The 21,385-nt window shown below is 44.9% G+C and overlaps 1 protein-coding gene and 1 non-coding gene across 2 annotated transcripts in view; both read left to right on the top strand.

The window, feature by feature from the left end:
• The window catches only part of TACR1 (tachykinin receptor 1), a 134,697-nt gene extending 114,259 nt beyond the window's left edge, over positions 1 to 20,438 (top strand). The window contains exons 3-5 of the mRNA XM_019750260.2: positions 14,057 to 14,207; positions 15,936 to 16,132; positions 17,211 to 20,438. Coding sequence (XP_019605819.1) covers positions 14,057 to 14,207; positions 15,936 to 16,132; positions 17,211 to 17,502 — 640 coding nt within the window. The 3' untranslated portion in view covers positions 17,503 to 20,438. The remainder of the gene's footprint in view (positions 1 to 14,056; positions 14,208 to 15,935; positions 16,133 to 17,210) is intronic.
• On the top strand, positions 5,962 to 6,065 carry LOC141571997 (small nucleolar RNA U13). Its single transcript, XR_012497030.1, has one exon. It is a non-coding gene; the product is annotated as a small nucleolar RNA U13 (small nucleolar RNA).
• Positions 20,439 to 21,385: the final 947 nt, after the last annotated feature.

The following is a 21,385-nucleotide window of genomic DNA, read 5'->3' as shown; positions in this document are numbered from 1 at the left end:
TATAGCAAACACTATATCAGTGTTAGCTATTAATACAGCCGTGGTGGTGGTGGTGGTGGTGGTGGTACTGGTGCTGATGGTGATGGTGATGATGATGATGATGATGATTTCGAGGCCCATCATTGTAGGTATTCATCTAGCCCCTTTAAGCACCATAACAGGGGCTATTTAGTTACGTAGGCACACATACACTCCTTACACCATATTTAGCCTGGACCCCCTTTAACCACGATTATCACCACTTTGGATTATGATTTTAACCAAGATGCCACCTCCTCTAAGCCGCTTCCTAACTACAGTGATTGTGTTAAGACCAGAAGAGCTTACAAAGGGAAGGGCAGTGGGACCGGGTCTGAGGCTGTGGCCAGGGGCATCCCTCACCTTCAAACCCACTTCCATCTGCACCTTCTGCCTGTTCTGTCTCCAAATCATACCCTGAATTTTCCCAGCTGTCTCCAACCAAGCTGTGCCTGGTGATGGTTAACTTTCTGTGTCAGCTTGGCTGGGCTACTAGTCAAACATTAGTTCAGATGTGGCTATGAGGGTATTTTGTAGATGTGGTTAGCATTTATGAGTTGACTTTAAGTAAAGCAGATAACCCTCCAAAATGTGGGTGAACCTCACCCCATCAGTTGAAAGCCTTCAGAGCAAACGCTGAGGTTTTCTGAAGAAGAAGGGATTTTGCCTCAAGACTGTAACATCAACACTTAAGTACTTGAGTTTCCAGTCTGCCCCCTGCCCTACAGATTCTAGGATCACCAGTCACCACAATTGTGGAAGCCAACTCCTTAAAATAAATCTGTCTGTCTACCTGTCTGTCTACACACACACACACACACACACACACTGTCTCTGTGGAGAGCCCCGACCAAGGTAGCCATCTAGTCCCAGCCTATCTTGCCCAGATAAAAGTGCAGCCTCTCACCTGGGACCAGGCTTGCATATCCACAACCAGCCCCTTCGCAAATTAAAGCTGGATCATGTCCCATCCTGCTTATCCCCTGCGATGAGTTACCTTGGTACTTCAAGTGAAGGCCCAGGGCCAAGAGCATGGCCCACAGGATCCTACACACTGTGGCCCTTGCCCATATCTCATAGCCCTCAATTCCTACACACCGGCTACAAAAGCCTTCTCTTGGCTCCTCCAATGTGCCCAGCTCATTCGGACTTCGGGACCTCGTGTCTGCTCTTGTCTCTGCACAGGCCACCCACCCCGCACTCTTCACGTGGCTGCCTTGCCCTGCAGGTCACCTCATCAGACAGTCCTAGAGTGCGATCCCTGGTATGCCCTCCCACCACCTCATTTGGTTCTTTTATGTACATAATATATTTATGATTTTATATTTATTTGCTGGTATATTTGTTTATAATCTGTCCTCTCCACTACACTTTAAGCTTCTCAAAGGCAAGGATCGTGTCTTGTTTATTCATCACTATATCCCCAGAATCTAGCACAAAGTTGGGAGTTCATGAACAAATCGGTGGCTGAATGAATGCGGCCCAGTGGCAACTCTACGGCTCCTTCTTTCATGTGTTCCTCACCCATAACGGAAGGTGCTACCTCAACATAGAGCTGGCTTCCAACTTGAATGAGTGACTTTGCTAACAAGATACACGCAACCCTTATAAAGCTGAAATCTACATGATTCAGTATCTAAGCAAAGTCAAGTGCAGGAAGCCTAGTTTAACAGGCAAAAGTAATAAAATGCAAACTTCATTAATAAGGGTAAGGGGAGACGGAGGGTGGTAGAAGAGGGAGAAAGGGGGTCAAATGTACGGTAATAGAAGAAATACTAACAATGGGTGGTGAACAAACAATGCAATATATAGATGATATATCATAGAAATGTACACTTGAAACCTATATAATTTTACTAACCAATGTCACCTCCATAAATTTAATAAAAATTTTGAAAAGAAAAAAATACCCAAAACAATTGTCTACAGCATAACTACAAAAAAATCCTCTGCCTCTGCTTATCTCCTACTCTTATAACCAACCCACTGCTGCTCCCCCTCATGCCCCACCCCCAACCGAAACCTCCTTTTCACATCCAGTCTACACAGACTTTCTGTCTCTATTGTATACATCAGCTTAGCTTTTTTGCCAGCAATAAAGACCCCTTTGTTTGTAAAAGAAGATTGTATAAAAGATGAACCAGAAATTACTAGATTCTCTTTGGCCAGCTTGGGAAGGTACAAAAATCTGTCAACATTCCCACATTAAAAACGCTTGTCCTCTTGCATACAACTCACAGAAAACTTCAAATTGATTAATGGAGTCTCCGTGAGACATAAATTGCATTGCTCAATTTGTTAATGGAAACTGTAGACTGAGCACCTGTGTGGCTCATGGAGTTATGGTCTACCATCCATGCTGAGAAATTTGGGGCTGAGGAAGAGAAAGTGGAGTGTTTGTCTTTCCCACATATTTCAGTCAACTGCAGGTCTCTTTGGGCTCAGGGTTCAAGGCAGGAAAAGACAGGGGAAATACAAGGATGAATACAGATGTAAACTGGAATCCAAGACTGGGCCACCTTCCAAATTACCCATGTAGACAGAATTGAATTCTGGGTCTGATGTTTTAAGCTACGCTCTTTTTCAAGAAATTACCTGCTATTATTAAATACTGTGGACAATTTTTGTGCTTGATGTATGTGTTCATTATTGAGAAACTGTGGTTTCCCTGCTCCGAGTGACATTTATCCATTCTTCTTCTGAGCTCATCTGAGCAGAAAGAGAAAAAAATGCAAAGAGTTGAAATGGGAACAGCACAGATCTGTTTTCTATTCCCATTTCAACCCTGAGTGACTTCAACAAGGCAATTACTTTCCCTGTACCTTAATTTTTCAATTTAAAATGGGGTTAGCAAACATGCCTCTTACCCCAAGTCCCAGAGGTGATGAGAGGAAGTTGAATCCTCTTTCCAGAAACACTTTTACAATGAAACTACTGCACGTAGCAACGCGAAATTTCTCCATCTTCCACAAGCCAATGGTGGTTTACGTTGTACTGCACTTGGTACTAGATTTCATCAGAAGATGTCATCAAAAAAAAAAAAAGGGGGCCACTAGCTAGCCATTTGTTAGTGGGCGTTGTGTTAAGATATGCCTTGTACAGAGCACAGCAAGGAATTGGGCACTTAGCACGAGGGCCTTAAGTCTGAGTACTTGGTCCAGACTGGGGGACCTGGATGGTTATTAGTCACAGGCTATTATGACTAGGATTCGTTTGGTTATTTTATGTGTTTTTCAAACCCCAGGAGTGTAAAACCAACCCACACTCACATGTATGGTACAACTTATTTCAGGAAATGCTTCCTGATACTAGTAGGCACCGATCGAAGCAGTTTTTAAACAACGCCCCACCAAAAATAACCTTATTTTAAATGCTCATCAGAATGACAAAGTACGAGCTTCAGTTCTGCTGGTGTGTCCCAGCTCTCAGTGGCTCAGCGTTCACCACAGGCTGCAGCAACCAGGACAGAAGCTCATCCCACATCTGTCCCTGGCTGCTCATCCAGCAAGAAGAATTCCACTGCAGTGATAGTCAGCTCCCCTCACCCCAGGCAAAGCCTAACACAATAGAGTTAAGAACTCTTTGGAGGGGTTGAGGGTGGGTGCGTTATATCAGCAAAACGTTTACCAGTGCCCACTGATACTCAGGAATACATGTCACAGAGAAAATGCAGTCTTGTTCTCAGTGAGGTTTGCAAAGCTCATGCTACGATGGTAAAGACTGGGCCAAAGTACGCATCGGAAAACTGCATCATGACACGGTAAGGGATTGGGGGGTGGGGGGTGCAGTGTACAATGAATACAAGCACATAAAACGAATGCTGTTTTATTGCTGGGGTACTGATGTGTCAATAACCTAAATGAAATACATCCTGATGGGGCCCTGTGCCAGCTGCAGCTTGGCGCCACCTGGTGGTGGTTGTCCGTTCAGACTTCAGTGTCGGCGCGCTGCAGCTGGTTGGGGCTTCCAGAGCTATCATAGGGGATTACACGATTTCAAGTCATCTGCCAGATCGGAAAGATTGACCAGGGAGCAGGGTACAGATTCAGGGATTCTCTCACTGTCTCCCTGCTTCTTGAAACAGGGTTTTCCTCTTCACCGCATCCCCCTACCCGACCCAAGGAAAGAACCGTAACTCACGGCAGAACTTCGTGGCCACCACTATCTCTGGCCAGCCCACTTGGCTCCACTCAGGAAACCAGTCCTCCACCTTTATTTTCTCAAAGTCCCACTGACATGGAGTTGTTGGCTGAGGTATACCTTACAGAAGATTTGGGAAGTTATTAGAGAAATCAGAATTACAGCATAGGACAGGATTGTACTGTCTTTGAACTTACTCTCAGGTACCACTGCTTCTTACAGTATAGTGAGCAGCACTCACCACAGGAAATTTCTTTTTGGCTGTGTCCTTTCGTAAGTCCCTGCTTTCAACCTGGTGGGCTAGGGGTCTCTTTCAATCTCTCTCTCTCTCTCTCTCTCTCTCTCTCTCTCTCTCACTTCCTCTCATCTTTCTTTCTCTTTATTGTTACCTGTACTCTTAATATTTTTTTCCCTTCACAGAGACCAATTTAACATTTTTTCACTCCATCCCAAATTAAGCTTCTGGCTTATCTTCTCTTATCCCAAAACACAAAAATGTCCTCAGCCACACCAACACTCTGTCTAATTTGTTCTCCTTTCTCAACAATACAAAGCCTTCTATAGGCTTTGTATTCAAAATTCAGAGTTTGTTTTCTCTTTAACATATCCACCAAATAAAAATTTCAGGCAGGAGTATTAGCCCCCTGCCTCTACTACCATCCCCACCCTGCGCCTGAGCAGACCAGAGGGAGGAAGGGTGTGGGGGAGGGATCTGAGTGTTTTTCTGCTGGAGGCCAGGAGAAAATGCTCTTGTTAGAGCATCACCAATTCTTCTGTGTTGCTGGCAACACATATTCTTCAGAACCTTTTTCTTTGCCTGAGAAAGCTGATCAAGAAAGCTGATCAAGAAAGAATCTGAAACAAGGACATAAGGAGCTGGGCAGATCAATAGCACCCACTACTGAACTTCAGTCTGAGAGTCGATGCTGGATGGGCCAGTGAATTTACCATCTGATTAATATCTTCCGGGAAGCTGTAAGCCTGGCTGCAAATAACTGAAACCATCCCCTGACCCTGTAATTAAGAAATATGCTGCTCTGGAGATACGTTGTTTTTTTTTTAACTGAGTAAAATAATAAAAGATTTGTACTGCCAATGATAAAATATATACTACAAAGCCACAAAAACTGAGATGGGCAGAGATGGCACTAGAAAGAAGGGATAGATCAAGGAAACAGAACAAAGGCCCAGAAACAGAGCCAAGTATATGTGTGAGTGTACAATGTACAAGTGCAACTTCAAAACAGCAAGAAAAGGATGATGTATCCAACAACGGTGCTGAGAAAATTGTGAACAATTATCGGAGCAAAAACTGTGGAGCCTTTTCTTATAAGAGTCACTAAAATAAATCCTTGGTAGACTGAATAGTTAAGCTCAAATAATCAGATAAATAAACCGGGAGGAAGTCTAGGCAAATGTTTTCATGACGTTGGTATGGAAGAGGCCGTTCTAAGTATAATAGGATATCAAAGCCACGAAGAGTTCTTACAAATTTGTAAGGACAATATGAACACCCCCAATGTAAATTGAGTAAATTATACAAGCAGGCAATTCACAAAAGAAGAAATGACAATGACTAAATAGCATAATTATAAAATTTCAATTTACGATGAATCAAGAATATTAAATGTAAAGTAGTGAACCATGTATAAACTACGATGTTATCAAAGACTAAAAGACATAATGCCCAGAGCAGCCAGGTGGAGGAAAGGAAAATGTCATCGAGTGCAGATGGTGATATAAATGGGCATGTTTTCTGAAAAGTGACAATTTATATCAACCCTTAAAAACACTTTAACTTAGATCCTTTTGTAGTTCATAAGTGTGATGATTGGGGGTTCATGCTCTTTTGTGAGATGTGCCTCTCTCAAACCTTGCTGCAATATCGGCATATTACCTGTCTAATGTGAAAAAAATAAAAAACGCTTTAACTTAATTCTGACGAATTAATCCTTGGCAAATAAGAATGAGAGCAAAGACACATATTTCAATATTATAGTTATAACAATTAAATATCAAAGCATTGTAAATAACTCAAATGTCCAAATTGAAAGACTGGCTAAATAACCACATACTTCCATAAAATAGAATATTATATTACAGTCACTCGAAATTTTATTATGGAAATATATTTCTTGACATAAAAAAGATGTTGTGAAAAAAAAAAAAAGATGTTGTGACATCGTGTTAAATTTTTAAAGTAATCTAAAGTATGCTTATTTATGTACAAACGTGAGTGTGTGTGCATAAAGATATGGGAAGATATTAATCGATTTTATTATAATTTATTTCTAAGTAATGCTATTATAGGACATTTTGAAGGTTTTCTTTTAATGCCTGACTGTATTTGCAAATCCACAATGAATAGATAGTACTTGTATTGAGAAACGATTGATTAAAAAATGAAGAAGTAAGAAATGCTCAGTCCTCCAGCCTCTCTGCCCACATGGACCTACACTCAAGCAGATGCTGACCCACTCCTGTGGGGGCAGCCGTCTGGAGGGCTTCTTCTGGGTGGGGGATGGGCCAGCCAGCATTCTAATGCCCTTCAAAGCCTGAGATGATACCTTTCTATGAAGTATTTCCTTGGTGCCAGTTCTGTGAAGGGGATTAAAGAGGAGCACCACTGTGCTCTGCCTCCAAGAAGGATCTCATCCAATCAAGGAGATAACATACAAAAAGGAGCCTGGAGAAAGACACAGCCAAATTCTGACTTGTGGGTTTGGACAATGACTGCAGAAAGTTGCTTTATTTCCTGTCTTGTTCACCTGAGGGAGCTGTGACCACTGCCAGGAGACAGTACCATGTGGGAGTGGGGATTTATTTGGTGAACCCTGTTTTTCCATGAATTAAATAGATATGTTTGCGCATTTGCCTTGATTGGTTGGTCACCCATCCTGAGAGAGGCCAACTCGGGGGCATTTCTGCCCAGAATTTATGGCTCTGTGCAGGTGGCAGAGGTGTGATCCCAGCCCTTCTCCAAAGAATAGGGAGGACATGTACTCACATCACTGTAACCCAGGGTAGATGAGGGGACAAGCGGAAGAGAGTTCAGAGGGCTTCATTATCCCCTATCTTTTGGCTACTGCCCTCCCTCTCCCTTTCACAGCCCAGCATTTTAAGAATGGAGTTGGCATTCACTTCCTCCACTTCCTCACTCCCCTTCCGTCAGCCCACCTGCTTTAGTGTCTGATACCCACTAAAACTGAATCTGCAAGTTCCAGTCCTCACCCGCCGTCCCTTCAGCCAGAGTCCACAGCCCTGGATTCCCCTTTCCTCCGGCCCCCACCGTGGCCAGCCCTTTCCCCCACTAACCCCGCTCTAGGCGTAGCCCCCATGTGGGCTTCCCCTGTCAGTCCTCACCCTCCTCTCTCAGGACCATCCTGCATCCCCTTGCCCTCTCATGGTTTGGGAACACCCAAGGACTCTAAATCTAATCTCCAAGCCAGGCCTTTTGTCCCAGCTCCAGCCAGACCCAGACTTCCAACTTCCTGCTCCCAAGGTCAACGTGTCCAAAAGTCAACGTACCAATTTCCCCCAACAAGCCTGCTCCTCCTCCTGGGTCCACATACCAGCAACAGTTAGCTTCACTCTCCGCCATGCCCACAGGCCAGAAATCCAGGTAAATTGTTCCAGCAGTTGCCAAGCCCACCAGCTCTTCCTCCCAGCCACAGCACCTCTTGAGGCCTTACCCTCCTCCCGGTCCATCCATTCTGCCCGTGGCCCCAGCTCAGGTCATTGTCACTTCCTCCCTGGGTCCCTGCACAATATCCTAATGGCTGGCTGCCTCTAGCCTTGCCTGCCTCCACTCCTGCCTCACCATGGCCGGAGCGCAACTATTTGATCAGGTTACTCCCCTGTTTAAAACCATGTGATGGTTTCCATCAACTTTAGAATAAATTACAAACTCTCCAGCCTATCATAAAATGCCCTTCATGGTTTGGCTTCTGTCTACCTTTCCGGCCAAGTCTCCTGCAACTTCCTCGAACAGCCATGTTCCATTCAGTCTGGGTCACAGCACAGCTCCCTCAGAAGGCCAAGATCCTCCTTCAGTGACGTTGCACTTGCTGTTTTCCCTGCCTGGATCACCAACATCCTGCTTGTGTAGCTGGGCCTAGCCAAGCAGCACCTCCTCCAGGAAGCTTCCCTGATATGCTTGACTGAGACGCTCCTTCTGCATTCTCCCTTACTCTCTATGCACTTAGTAACAAAACACCTATTGTATCCAGGGTAATTTAAAACTTTTTATACATTATTTATACTTGTATTTATAGAGGCCCCTGACACACGTCCTCAATGTCTCCACACCATCTGTCTATCACGTCCCATGTCACACTTTGGCACTTCTCTGTCCCCTCTAACAGACTGAACTCCTGGAAAGAGACCACAGGCTGGGACTCTTCTTCATGTCCCCAGCTCCAAACACAGGACCAAGTATATAACAGGTGCTGAATGAACGCTTGCTGAATTTATTCATTAGTAGGCCTCAATTTTCACCTGCCTCCAAGAGCACTGCCAGGGCTTTGAAACTTGGCTCTAATGTCTGGAAATAAATGTAAACCAAGAAATATATATCTTTTGCTTTCCTTTACTACAAAGAAAGCACATTTACCTGCAAAGAAGACAATTTTCTGCAGGAAGTAAAAAGTCATTACAGTGCTCTAAGAAGAGACAGCCTGAGGACTGCTGGGTCAGGGGGTTGAGTCTGCTCTGCACATGTCAAATGAGGGCTGGCCTGAGAAGTCTGAGCTGCAAAGGCTGTGGGAAAGGCGCTCCCAGGACCTCCCAGGGGGCAGAATCAGCTTGTTGCTAGTGACCCAGAATTAAGTAGTGAAAGCTACAGGGCCACAGGTTTTCACTCAGTTTAAGGAGGAAGTGTGTCAGTTGCAGCTGCCAGCAGGAGACTCAATGACAATGACTCTCAGCCCTGGGTGCACAGGAGAATTACCTGGGGAGCTTCTAAAATGCTGATGCCCAGGCTGTGCTGCAGACCAATTTTAAATCAGAAGCTCTGTGGTGGGATCCATGCATTGGAATTTTCCAATGCTCCCAGGTGATCTCAATGTGAAGTCAAGATGAAGAGCATGTGCTTCGCACTTGAACTTGCCCATGAATCGACAGGTTGTTAGAATGCAGACTCTGATTTGGTCCATCAGGGTGGGGCCTGAGAGTCTGCCTCTCTAACAAACTGCAGGGTATCTCTAATGGAGCTGGTTTTATAGCTACTGAGCAGCATATCACAGGGGGTATTCAAGAAAAAAGATGAGCAATGATGAGATATGGGTATTGCAGAGATAGTTTATACACTGAATGAGGACTGGGATTACATCAGTGCTCTTCAGCCTCTCTGTAACAGCTGAAATCTTCCACCACCATGACCAAACAAAATCATCCACAGAAAGGAAATATATAAACCCAGCGAAACAGAGCTGTCTCATAGAGTGAAGGTGGGGAGCCCAGAGCCCTGCCTCCCGGGCCTCCTCCTTCCCCCACCCCACAGTACTAGAGCCTCTGTGCAGTTTATTAGAAGACCCCCTAAGTACTATTTACTAAACCTATCTATCTTCACTTCAAATGCTGAGGATTATTTTAAACTGGAACTGTTGATGCTTGGATGATGAGTTCACTCCTGCTAGTGAGCCCTAATTGAACCTGGATTAGAGAGCATTACGGTATTAAGGCGTTGAGGACGGGGAATCGGCAGGATTTGGGACTACACTGTATTCAGCAAGTTTATCCTATGAAACGTGTCAAGCCCCATTCACTGCTTAGAGGAGTGAAATGGAGGGAACAAAGACATGAAACTGTTCCACGCACCTTCCCTCTGAAAGTACTGATAAGTCCATTGGCAGGATTGAATGAATAAACGCATGTCTCATCTGGTGGGAACCAGGGCTCCCTTCTGTCACCCTCTCTTGCAGTCACTGCTGACACTTCTCTGGCTCACTTCTTGCATACCCCTGACCCCTAAGCTCTTCTCCCAAGGCAGATATTAATTCTTAGAATTGATAAAATCCTACCTGGCAGGAACCTAGGGAATATCAGATTCGAAAGCCAAAAAAAGCACGGAGCTGCACAAAATAAGATTGCACTAAGTTCATCGACCAGCTCTCTAAAATAATGATTTTGGCACAAAATGAAAGAACAGTTACCTCCAATTAACTGCAAGAATATGGCAAAATTTCTCCCAAAAGATGTCAAGGTGGAAGAAATGTATTCATTTTCATATTTTTTAGTGATGGAATTTCACTCATTTGACCTACAATTATTTGGAACAACTTGGACATTGTTTGGATACAGTGTTGGCAACTTCTTTGTAAAAGGGGTTTATCTGAGCAAGATTTAGGAGGATGTATTTAACCTTTGATCCTCTCTAAGAATCAAATCTGCAGGGCTGTTTTATTGGGATTTTTTTTTTTTTTTTTTTTTTTGCTTATTTGTGTATTATTTTGGGGAGGAGGTTGTTGAGCAGTGCCTGGAAAGAGCAGAAGACTACAAATCAGGAGACCCAGCTCAGCTAAAATGTTATCTTTTTATTAAATTTTTTATTGTGATGAATATACATAATATAAAATTTACCATTTTACCTTCACAATACTGTGCAACCATCACCACTATCCATTTCCAGAACTTTTTCATCATCCCAGATTCTGTACCTATTAAACAATAACTCCCTCCAGTCCCTGGTGACCTCTAATCTACTTTCTGTCTCTGTGAATTTGCCTGTTCTAGGTACCTCATATAAGTGGAATCGTACGATATTTGTCCTTTGTGTTGGCTTATTCACTTGGCATAATGTTTGCAAGTTTCATCCATGTTGCAGTATGTATCAGAACTTCATTCTTTTTAAGGCGGAATAATATTCCTTTGCATGTATGTACCACATTTTGTTTATGCATTCATCTATTGAGGGACAGAGATTGTTTCCACTTTTTGCCTATTGTGAATAGTGCTGCTATGGGTGTTGGATTGGTTCATTTGGGTATGAAAGACACACTAGCAGGAGTTATCTCTAGGAAACAGCTAGCCTGGGGAGTTGTGAAAGCATCAGACACAGAAACTAGAAAACAAAGGTAATACCCATGTTAGTGAAGTAATAAAAGTTTCAGGCATTGGAGTCCAAACAGGTTTATGGACCTTGGATCTGAAACAGCAGTTCTCAACGCTAGCTGTATATCAGAATAACTTGGGGAATTTTTTTTTCTAAATATTTTTATTAAAAATATAGCTGACATACAATATTATATTAGTTTCAGGGGTACACAATAGTTATTCAACATTTATATACCTAAAGAAGTGATCACCATAAGTCCAGCCACCATCTAACACCTTACCACACTATCACATTGACTATATTCCCCATGCTGTGCATTACATCACCATGACTTAATTTGTTTTATACCTAGAAATTTGGACCTCTTATTCCCCTTCACTTCCCCCCCTTTTTTAATTTTTTAACTACAGTTGACCTTCAATATTATTTTATATTATTTTCAGGTGTAGAGCCAAGTGGTTAGACATCTATATAATTTAAGCAGTGATCCCCCTGACTAGTCTAGCACCCACCTGGCACTATGCATCGTTATTACCATATTATTGACTACATTCTCTATGCTTTACTTTACATCCCTATGATTATATTGTAACTACATATTTGTAGTTACACCCACCCTCCAACGCCCTGCCCTGTCACTTGGGGAATTTTCTAAAATATGGTTTCCTCTTCCCATATTTGGGCCAATTGAATGAGTATCTCTGGACACTGAATATTTTTAAAATTCCCCCAGTGACTCTCATGGGATTCTGGGGCTGAGTAGGACAGTGTTTCCTAAAGTCTGAACCTGGACCAGCAGCAGGGGCATCCCCTGGGAACTGGTTATAAATGCAGATTCTCAGGCCCCACCCCAGACCTGCTAAGTCAGAAACTCTGGGTGTGGTCCAGCCTTTTGTGTTTGTACAAGCCCACCAGGTGATTCTAAAGCTGTGTCAAGTTCAAGATTCACTGGGCCAGGGAAAGGAGCACAGGTGGTTTCCCTACAGGATCCCCTCACCACATCCTGAGGCCGACATGGTTGCTCAGTGCTCTGAGGTAGTAACCCTGCCAAGCTCAGCTAACATGTTTGATCACCAAACAAGTATCAGTCCGTATAAGGTGGGGCTGTCCTTATAGGTAGGAGAAGTAGGTGCAGCCTGGAGGTTCTCAGGAAGGGGGCTGAGATCAGGTGGAAGAAAAAACAACACCACCACCATTTGCAGTCACTGCGGTGGTGGGTGGAGAACCAGAGGCTCCCAGGGGAGATGACAATCCAAGGGAACCTTGGAAGCCTAGTGAGACTGGAACAGAACAGATTCGCTCAGCTCCCTGCTTTGCTGAATCTGTGGTTCGTTACCTAAACACGCTTGAAGTATGTTCAAGTTACAAATCTAAATATTCCGAGGTTGCTTTGAATATTAAATGGTGAGGAATATTAAATTGTGAGGAATATTAAATTTGCAAAGAAGTGGTTGAAACCATATCAAGAAAGGAGAAGTTGAGTGAATAAGTGGGTTTTCCTTATCGGAAAAAAAAATCACTGTGGGGAGTAAGCATAAACAGAGTGGAAGAATATATCATTGGGTGACTTGTCTCCAGTGACAAGAAGCTGGTCTCTATTCTAATCCCAGCTCCCCTTTTTACCAGCTGTGAACTTAGGCAAGTTAATTAAATCCTAAACTTTGGTTTTCTCCTCTACAAAATGGAATCCTGATAGTACCTGCTCAATCATTTGTTTATAACATCAGGGTTAAATGAGATCATGCTAACAAAGTGCTCGGGGCTGTGCTGGTCACTCAGTGAGCTCTAACTCCCACTTCTGCTACGAATACCATCATTGACATTATTAGCAGCACAGTGACCTAGCGTAAACTCCCCAAAGTATTAGCTGTTCTCATTACTGTTGTGATTACTGTTGAAACTGCTGAGCCTCTCCATTAAACTCACATCAGGGGAAAGGGCTATAACTAGCCAGACATGCCAAGGATCCCAAGAAAATGATTCTTTCTCAACATTCAAAACTTTTTTGGAATGTCCTACCCTGAAGGAGCCTTGCCTTGAACAGAAGAGGATAAGTAATGTTGTTGTAGCAAAGCTCAAAAAATCTCAGTGGTTTAACACTGCAGAGGGTTATTTCTTGCTCAGGTCCCAGTCAAACTCAAGTCAGTTGGTGTCTGTACTCTATGTGGTGACTGAAACTCAGGCAGATTCCATCTGGAGGTATGTTTTTAAGAATCAGGCTTGTAAGTGGCTTACACTTTCAGTAGCTTTCTCCTACTGATGGTAGACTAGGATACGTCTTATCTCTCTCCTCCAAGGTAATTATTCTTATATCTCTGAATTCATTTGTCATATAGAATGGGTTAGGGCTCATCAACCATTGTGGCAGTTCTCATCTGAATGTAGTAGTTGGTCTACATCCCAGCACCAAAATCGAGCCTAGGTGGAATCCGAAAGGTATGAGCTGAGTGACACAATCACCTCCTTCATTCTAGAGAATATACTTCTATTAATGAAGCTTGATTGAATTCTTTTTTATTTTCGGAGGGAGAGTGTCAGCAATATTGAAGTTAACATCAAATAAAATTGCCATAGGTATACAATGGATTCAGTTCCCTCTCACCAATGTTTATTCTTCTCTTTTCAACCCAAACAGGAATCTCCATTATGGATAAAGTCCACAAGAAAAACATACATTGAAGAGATTTGCTTCTCTAGTTTACCCATTGGTATACTCCCTGGCAGGCCTCCTCGGGACGTGTCTTATCATCCAAGCTGATTAATGCAAATGCTGAGACAGGTAGCTGCCAAATCTTGACCACCCTGTTATTCCTGACACTGACCCCTCCCATCCACCTGTTGCAGGTACCACATTTGTGTGACTGTGCTGATCTACTTTCTCCCCCTGCTGGTGATTGGCTATGCGTACACCGTGGTGGGAATCACGTTGTGGGCCAGCGAGATCCCTGGGGACTCCTCTGATCGTTACCATGAGCAAGTCTCTGCCAAGCGCAAGGTGAGCAAAGGACGGGCAGCACCTAACCCACCCTGGCACAGGTGACAGGCCGGCAAGCATATGGGCCCCAGAGCCTCAGGGGGCTCAGAGGCAGTGGCCACAAAACATATCTAGGGGACCGCGGAGGGAGCGGGAGGGGATTTGTAACCTAGGCCTGCCTTTGTAGGCATAAGCCACCTTGGTCGCACCTTAAGAGTAATTGCAACCTGTCAAGCCATTAACACACACACACACACACACACACACACACACACACACACACACACACACACAGTTATTTAACTACGAAAGCACTGAAGAGTTATTCAGTCCTCTTTTTATTATTTATTTAAAGTTTGGTAAAATAATACATTCACTTGGTTCAAACGTCAAAAAATATTAAAAGGAACCACATTATAGTGGTGGAGAAAAGATCACCACTGTTTGCTTTTTTGCAGGGGTGGGGGGAGGGTCTGCCTAGAAAGGAACAGCATGAGTTTCTCTGTGGGGATGGAGCAGTTCTGTATCCTGATTCTGGTAGTGTTTTCACTCATCTGTACGTGTGATAAAATTTCATAGAACTATACACCCCCCAAAAGGAGCATGTGTAAAAACTGGGAAAATCAAAATAGAGCCTGAAGCTCAGTTACTAGCACTGCACTAATGCCGGGTCCTGCTTTTGATCACGTGGTATAGTTATGTAAGATGAGATCATTGGAGGAATCTGCAAACTCTCCGTACTATTTTTGCAACTTCCTGGGAGGCTTCAATTATTTCAAAATGGAAAGTTAAAAAAGATACATAAAGAGTCTTACTAAGAACAGGTTCCCTCTGTCTACCCAGCTCCCAAAAGCATGTGCACATTTACTACAGTAACCACTGTTACTAATCCTTCCAAATATCGTAATGCATTTGTACGCTGAATAAACATAAATTTTCTTTCTTCTTTTTTACACAAATAGTAAATACACACTTTCTGCTCTTCACTTTTTCACTTACTATCTATAAGACCTTCAAAAATCAATATATAAAGAGCTTTCTAATTCTTTTTTTCTTTTGATAACTCTTTGCATTGTATTTCATTATGTGGACATGAGGTAGTTCTTCACTGATTTATTAGAGATAAGAGGGAAGGAGTTACAAGGTTCATAAAACCTTGTAAATCCTCTTTAAACATCAGATACTCCCTTGCTGCAGCTGTCCAAAACCTGCCCCTTCTCCTTCCCTTCTGCTGAGACTCCAAGCAAGAAGCCCTAGCTCACTGCCTCTCCCCATCTGGTGCTTCCCCCCTTCCTGGGTCTTTCCCTTCTGAATGCCCATTCCCCTTGTCTCATCAATCTGGTCTCCCTTGGCTTCTCCAGTCATTGTCCAGAAGGATGATATAACACAGTGGTTCTCAAACATGAGTGCACATCAAAATCATTGGAAGGGCTTGTCAAAGGCAGCATTCTGGGTCCCATCCTCAGAGTTTCTGATTCAGAAAGTCTGGGAGGGGCCCAAGAATTTTCATTTCTGACAAAGTCCCAAGTGATGGTGATGATGCTGGTCCTGGGGCCGCACTCTGAGAACGAGCGATATAACCCAAGGCATTCGGTACCACATATACAAGGTCCTTCTTCTCAAAAGGGCTTATTATAAATACTTCCCATCCCATAGTGCACTGGTGCAGTGAGGGGGCAGGAGAAGAGAGAAAGTAGCCATGAGAAAAAGGACATGGTGGTGATCTCCCCTGTCACAACTTCTTGCCAGGTGGTCAAGATGATGATCGTCGTGGTGTGCACTTTTGCCATCTGCTGGCTGCCCTTCCACATCTTCTTCCTTCTGCCCTACATCAACCCGGATCTCTACCTGGAGAAGTTCATTCAGCAGGTCTACCTGGCCATCATGTGGCTGGCCATGAGCTCCACCATGTATAACCCTATCATCTACTGCTGCCTCAATGACAGGTGAGGACCCCATCCTTCATACTCTCTCCAGGAGCCCCAAGACCATCTGTCTATATCAGGGGTGTCCAAACTGTGGCCCGTGATCCATTTTTTATTGGCCCGCAGCAAATTCCAAAAATATATTTAGTTTACTTAAATAAACCAGGTGAGGCAATATGTACTTCGCCTCGAGTGAGTGGCCCGGCTGTTTGTGTATTTTACCGCATATGGCCCTTGGTGAAAAACGTTGAAAAAAGTTTGGACACTCCTGGTTTATATAGTCACCAAGCAGCCAACCTAAATGAGCAAAGCTCATGTGAGACAGGAGAGAGTGGAGGGGACTGCAGCAAACTAATCCCATTACTCAACCCCTGCTGATTGTCGCCATGCAGGAATATAAGCCCAGGGTAGACATATTTTTTTCCTTTTCCAAGAGGAACCAGAAATCCACATTTTTATGTGATATCTTCTGACTTTTAGACACTGCCAAGTAAGTCAGTGGGGTTAAGGTGCAGATAACAATACCCCTGTGATTGATGTATATGAAGCAGATTCACTCGCTGGATCTGGTTTGCAGCCTATGAGTTTGTTCACTCTGCCCTGTGGATCCAGGGCACAGGGAGCTGTGCGTGGAGACAGAATCAGTGTGAGAGTCAGATGGAGAGAGGCATCCTGAAGGAACGTGACTGGCAGAAAGTCATCCTTCAGGCAGTGAGCTACTTGAAGGAAAGGACTCTTGGCCTATGTTTTCACCACCCAGTGACTAGCACAATATCACGCACATGGTAAACCCTTGGTGAACGTTTTTGTTGATGTTGAATTGACCCAAAGTCAGCTGACCCTGCACCAGTGGAAGCAGCATAGTTCAGTGGCTGCCCTCAGTCTAGACACATATCACCTGAATCTAGGTTCTAGTCCTGGATTTGATCTTAGTATCTGACCTTTAAATCTTTTTGGTCCAAGTATCTCCATTTCTCAATTTTAAAAATAATAACACAGAATCACACTTGGGAGTGTGAAAGAGCTGGTGCCATGGTGGGAACATGCTCTGAAAGCAGGCTGTCCCCCAGGGTCACCTCTCCATCTGCTCTCTCTCCAGGTTCCGGCTGGGCTTCAAGCACGCCTTCCGGTGCTGCCCTTTCATCAGTACCGGCGACTACGAGGGGCTCGAAATGAAATCCACCCGGTACCTCCAGACCCAGGGCAGTGTGTATAAGGTCAGCCGCCTGGAGACCACTGTCTCCACAGTGCTGGGGAACCAGGAGGAGGAGCTGGAGGACGGCCCCAAGGCCACGCCCTCGTCCCTGGACCTGACCTCCAACGGTTCCTCTCGCAGCAACTCCAAGACCATGACAGAGAGCTTTAGCTTCTACTCCAACATGCTCTCCTAGACCCCGGGGCCTTCAGCAAGGGCAGCCACCATCATTTTTGTCGTGCTTCACTTCATGCATTCCTTGATCCGGAAACCATCAGAAACATCCTAACAGCGAGGCTGGTGAAAAGGGTCAGAATGGTTTAGGAAAAACATTCCATCCCAGAGTCAAAAAACCTGGATTCTTCCATGTTTTTGCCACCCCCACACTGTGTGACCCAAGGCAAATCATCAAACTTCCCTGATCCTATAAAATGGGAAAGTTGGACTCAATTTTCTCTCTTTACAATCCATGCCATGATTCTAGAATGAACTTTGGTTGCATTGAGCACTCATTTCAAGAAGAACCCTGCAATACAACAACAGATCCAGCTGATCTGTTTGCCTGGAGCCTCTGTCTTATCAGTAAAATCATTCTCAGTCATGCCCAAATTCCCCTCCTTTCTCTGGTGGATACCTTCCCTTGATAAGGTGAACAAAAGAAGGAAACACATAAAATCTGAATGAAAGATTTAACCCCGTCTTCCAAGTGCCCATGAGAAGAGAAAGTCGGCCCCTTTTTGGCATCTCAATATTTTAGGGCATTTAAACATCATGGGATTGAGAGCCACAGATTCATGTGTCACATCCCCAGTGACCATCCTGAGCAACTGAGGCAGGCAGAATCTGTCCACTGATACCAGCTAACGTCGGCTATGGACCAAGAGTCAGGAGAGGTGTACCATGCTTAATCTGCCTGAGCCTCTTTCCTTATTTGTAAAACTGTGGGGCTGAACTGGAACACCTAAGTGTCCCTTCCAATTTTGACATTCAATGGCTTGATGATTGTAGGAGTTTTTTGTTTGTTTCACCAACATACGGTGGTCTCAGAAAGAACAGGACAGAGTCTAGTGACTTGCTACCCAGTTCCTGGGGAAGTAGCAACTGCTAAGACCAGGCGTCAATATCCCTATCAGACATTCTCTGATTTATCCTAAAATGTGAGTAGTGTTTTTCCCCTGGAATGTTTTGGCCTTTGACAGAGTTGAAGACTTGGTGTCAAAGCCTGCATCTCTCCATCAGGCTTTAGCAGGCCAAGCCTGCAGCTGGAAATGCCATCAGGAAAACAAACTTGTGGGCTCCCTGCTCTGGCCTTTTAGGTATCTTAGGACAGGGGCACTAACCCAGAGTCATAGTGTTGCACGAGCACCAGGCATGGGCTCAGATGCCCAGTGAATGAAGGGGCTGCACACTGGGAAACACCTCTGGGAAGAGGCTACCTGGCACCTTCGCTTCAGACTCTCTGCGTCTCCCCTTCCTGCCCCCATGGCTTTGCTGGCCTCCTGTCTGTAACAGGTGGGACAACACACCAACCCTATGGAACAGTCTGTCTGCTGAGAGCCATGACCTTACTACTTCATGTCCCAGGACAGCTTTGGGGTTCCCAGCAGGTGAGCATGCAGTTCCTCTTCGTCTCCCAGATGTGCTTCAGCCAGATGTGGCTGAAAGCAGAAGCTTCTTGTAACATCCATGAATGTCCTCCTCGTGGTTTGAAGAATGGCTGCACATGCACTGCATCCATGTGTGGAGGGAGAGCATTGCTGCCCAGGGGGTTACAGCCTTTACCAGCCCAGCTGGCTCTAACCCTATGAAGGCATGAGCTGGCCTAGGGGGAGTTGTATAGCACCAGTATAAGCCAGGAAGACCCAAGAACCATACTCTGCAAAGCCTCATGGGAAGGATTAAATAAATAAAGTAAAGCCAGCTCAATGCAGATATATGCATGGAAGATATAATTTAGGGACAACAAAAGTCAGAGTCGAAAGCATTAGTCATACTTCCAGTGAGGAATCGTGCTGTGTATGGATGATTCACTTCAGAGGGATATAAAGAACTGGCATGATTATGACAAGTACCTAAAAAGAAAGTGTCAAGGACTTGGGGGACATCCTCTCTGTGGCAGAGGTTACAGTTGAATTCAACAAGGATTACTGACCACCTGCTCTGGATGTGGCCCTGAGCTGTGGACACACAGTTCCTTCCTCCGTTGAGGAGCCTGCTGGACTGGCCCTTGCCAACTCACCAGTCCTACTGGGACAAGGCCAGCCAGCAGGCATGGGGGCAGCAGAATAGCACATTCTCCCCAGGATTCTAAAGGCCCACACTCAACACCAGTAATCGAGCCAAGAGCTGAGACCTGCAGAGAGGCTTTTGCAGTGAGAGTTCTCTGAGACCATTCCAAAGGGAGCCACCAGTCAGTCCAGGGGACCTAGTGGGATGTGACTGGATGGCATTGTCACTGCGGATAGTTAGAGGGAGTGTGGGAGGGCACTGAGCAGTTTCAAATATGGCAAAACATCCCCTCTGAGCAAGCCCAGCAAGCCTTCCTCTGATCCACTCTCCAACACCGACTTAACTTACAAAAATGTCATCAGCTCCCATGTGTGAGAAACGCTGTAATTTGCACTATGCATGGGTCTCATGCCTACAGAAATGTGTCACCTTGTGTTTATCTCCTAAGCAGTTTTCCGTGGTGTACTGTTCAGTAGTAATAGGATATAAGACATCATGGGGCCAGTCTTTGTCATGTTACTTCCAAAACATGGGATCCAGCTGCTGTCAGTGTGTTTTCTGTATTGTGCCAATCTCTCCTCCTTCTCACTGTTTCACAGAGAGGAGCAGATATATATTGTGGACTCACAGCGGGACCATAGTAAGTGAGGGGTGTGGAGGAACAAAAGGGCAGGCATCCTGGCCCTCTGCCCCCCCACACCAGAATGCTAAGATGTGCTGGAATGTCCTCTCCCCTTGGAAGGACCGAGGAGACTACTAGGAAAAGGGGAGCCGACGTCGTTGACCTGGCTCTCAGCAAGAATCCTGTAAGTGAGCCAGGTCATTCCTGAGGTTTCTGTTTCCTAGCCTGGGATCCTGGAAACAATGTCCATACAGAAATAAAGTATGTGTTTGACTAGCTCACACCTCTGTCTCATCTCCAGGGAACCTCAGCAATCTACAGGAGGCTAAATGGGGGGTACTATAAACCCTAATAACTCACATAGTCGGAAAGATGGAACCCAACACCCAGCAAACTCCCAACTCTAAGACAAAATGAGTTGGCAAGATGTGGGGACAATTTCCAGTTGGGGATCTGGGAAGGTATGGTGGGATTGTGTGAAGTGACAATGTCACCTGTGAGAAGAGCTGCGTCCGTTCAGGTTCTCCCAGAAGCAAACACCAAGGCAGAGTTAGAAGTGCAAGAGATTTAGTGGGGAAATATCTGGGAACAACAAAGAGGGGAGAACGCTGGAGCAGGTAGGGGAAGCCTGAGAGCACCGTATAGATCTGACACCTGTGAAGTAAGGGAGAGGGAGGCGTGGGCAGGAGGAGACTCAGAGAAAGTCTTGGCTGGTCCAGCAGTGTGTGAAGGGTGCCCATAGAGAAGGCCTGCATTGGCAGAAATGGCCAGGCCTGCTACCCACATGCTGGGTCACTGGCGGGGAGCTCTGCGGAGAAAGTGGTGTCCACTGTGATGGGTCCTGAAGACGCTGCAGCTGGTGGCCATCACCCAACTGCACTCCCCCCACCAGCTCTCTCCTGAAGGGAGATCTGAGCCAGGATCCCCACAACTGCCACCGGAGCTTTAGTCAAGAACCGTGTTTGGAAACCATGTCAGGAAACCCTTGGCAGGATTTGAAACTTTAATAATAATCTCTGTCAGCCTGGGCATCCTGCATCTGACTTCCTAGGGCCACCCTGTATCACCTGCCCTCTCCGGCACGCTCCCTCAAAAAAACAATGAGCAGCGGTTAGTGGACTTGTAATGACAACGACTGTAAAGGCATTGAGAGAGGGAATTCTGAGGAGAACAGACAGCTACCCAACATATTTTTTATTCAAAACAAATAATAAAAACATTTCTCTTT

This window comes from Rhinolophus sinicus, linkage group LG05, assembly GCF_036562045.2.
Source record: "Rhinolophus sinicus isolate RSC01 linkage group LG05, ASM3656204v1, whole genome shotgun sequence".
Classification (NCBI taxonomy): domain Eukaryota; kingdom Metazoa; phylum Chordata; class Mammalia; order Chiroptera; family Rhinolophidae; genus Rhinolophus; species Rhinolophus sinicus.
The sequence above is the reverse complement of the archived record's forward strand: the minus strand, read 5'-3'. Positions and strand labels throughout refer to the sequence as shown.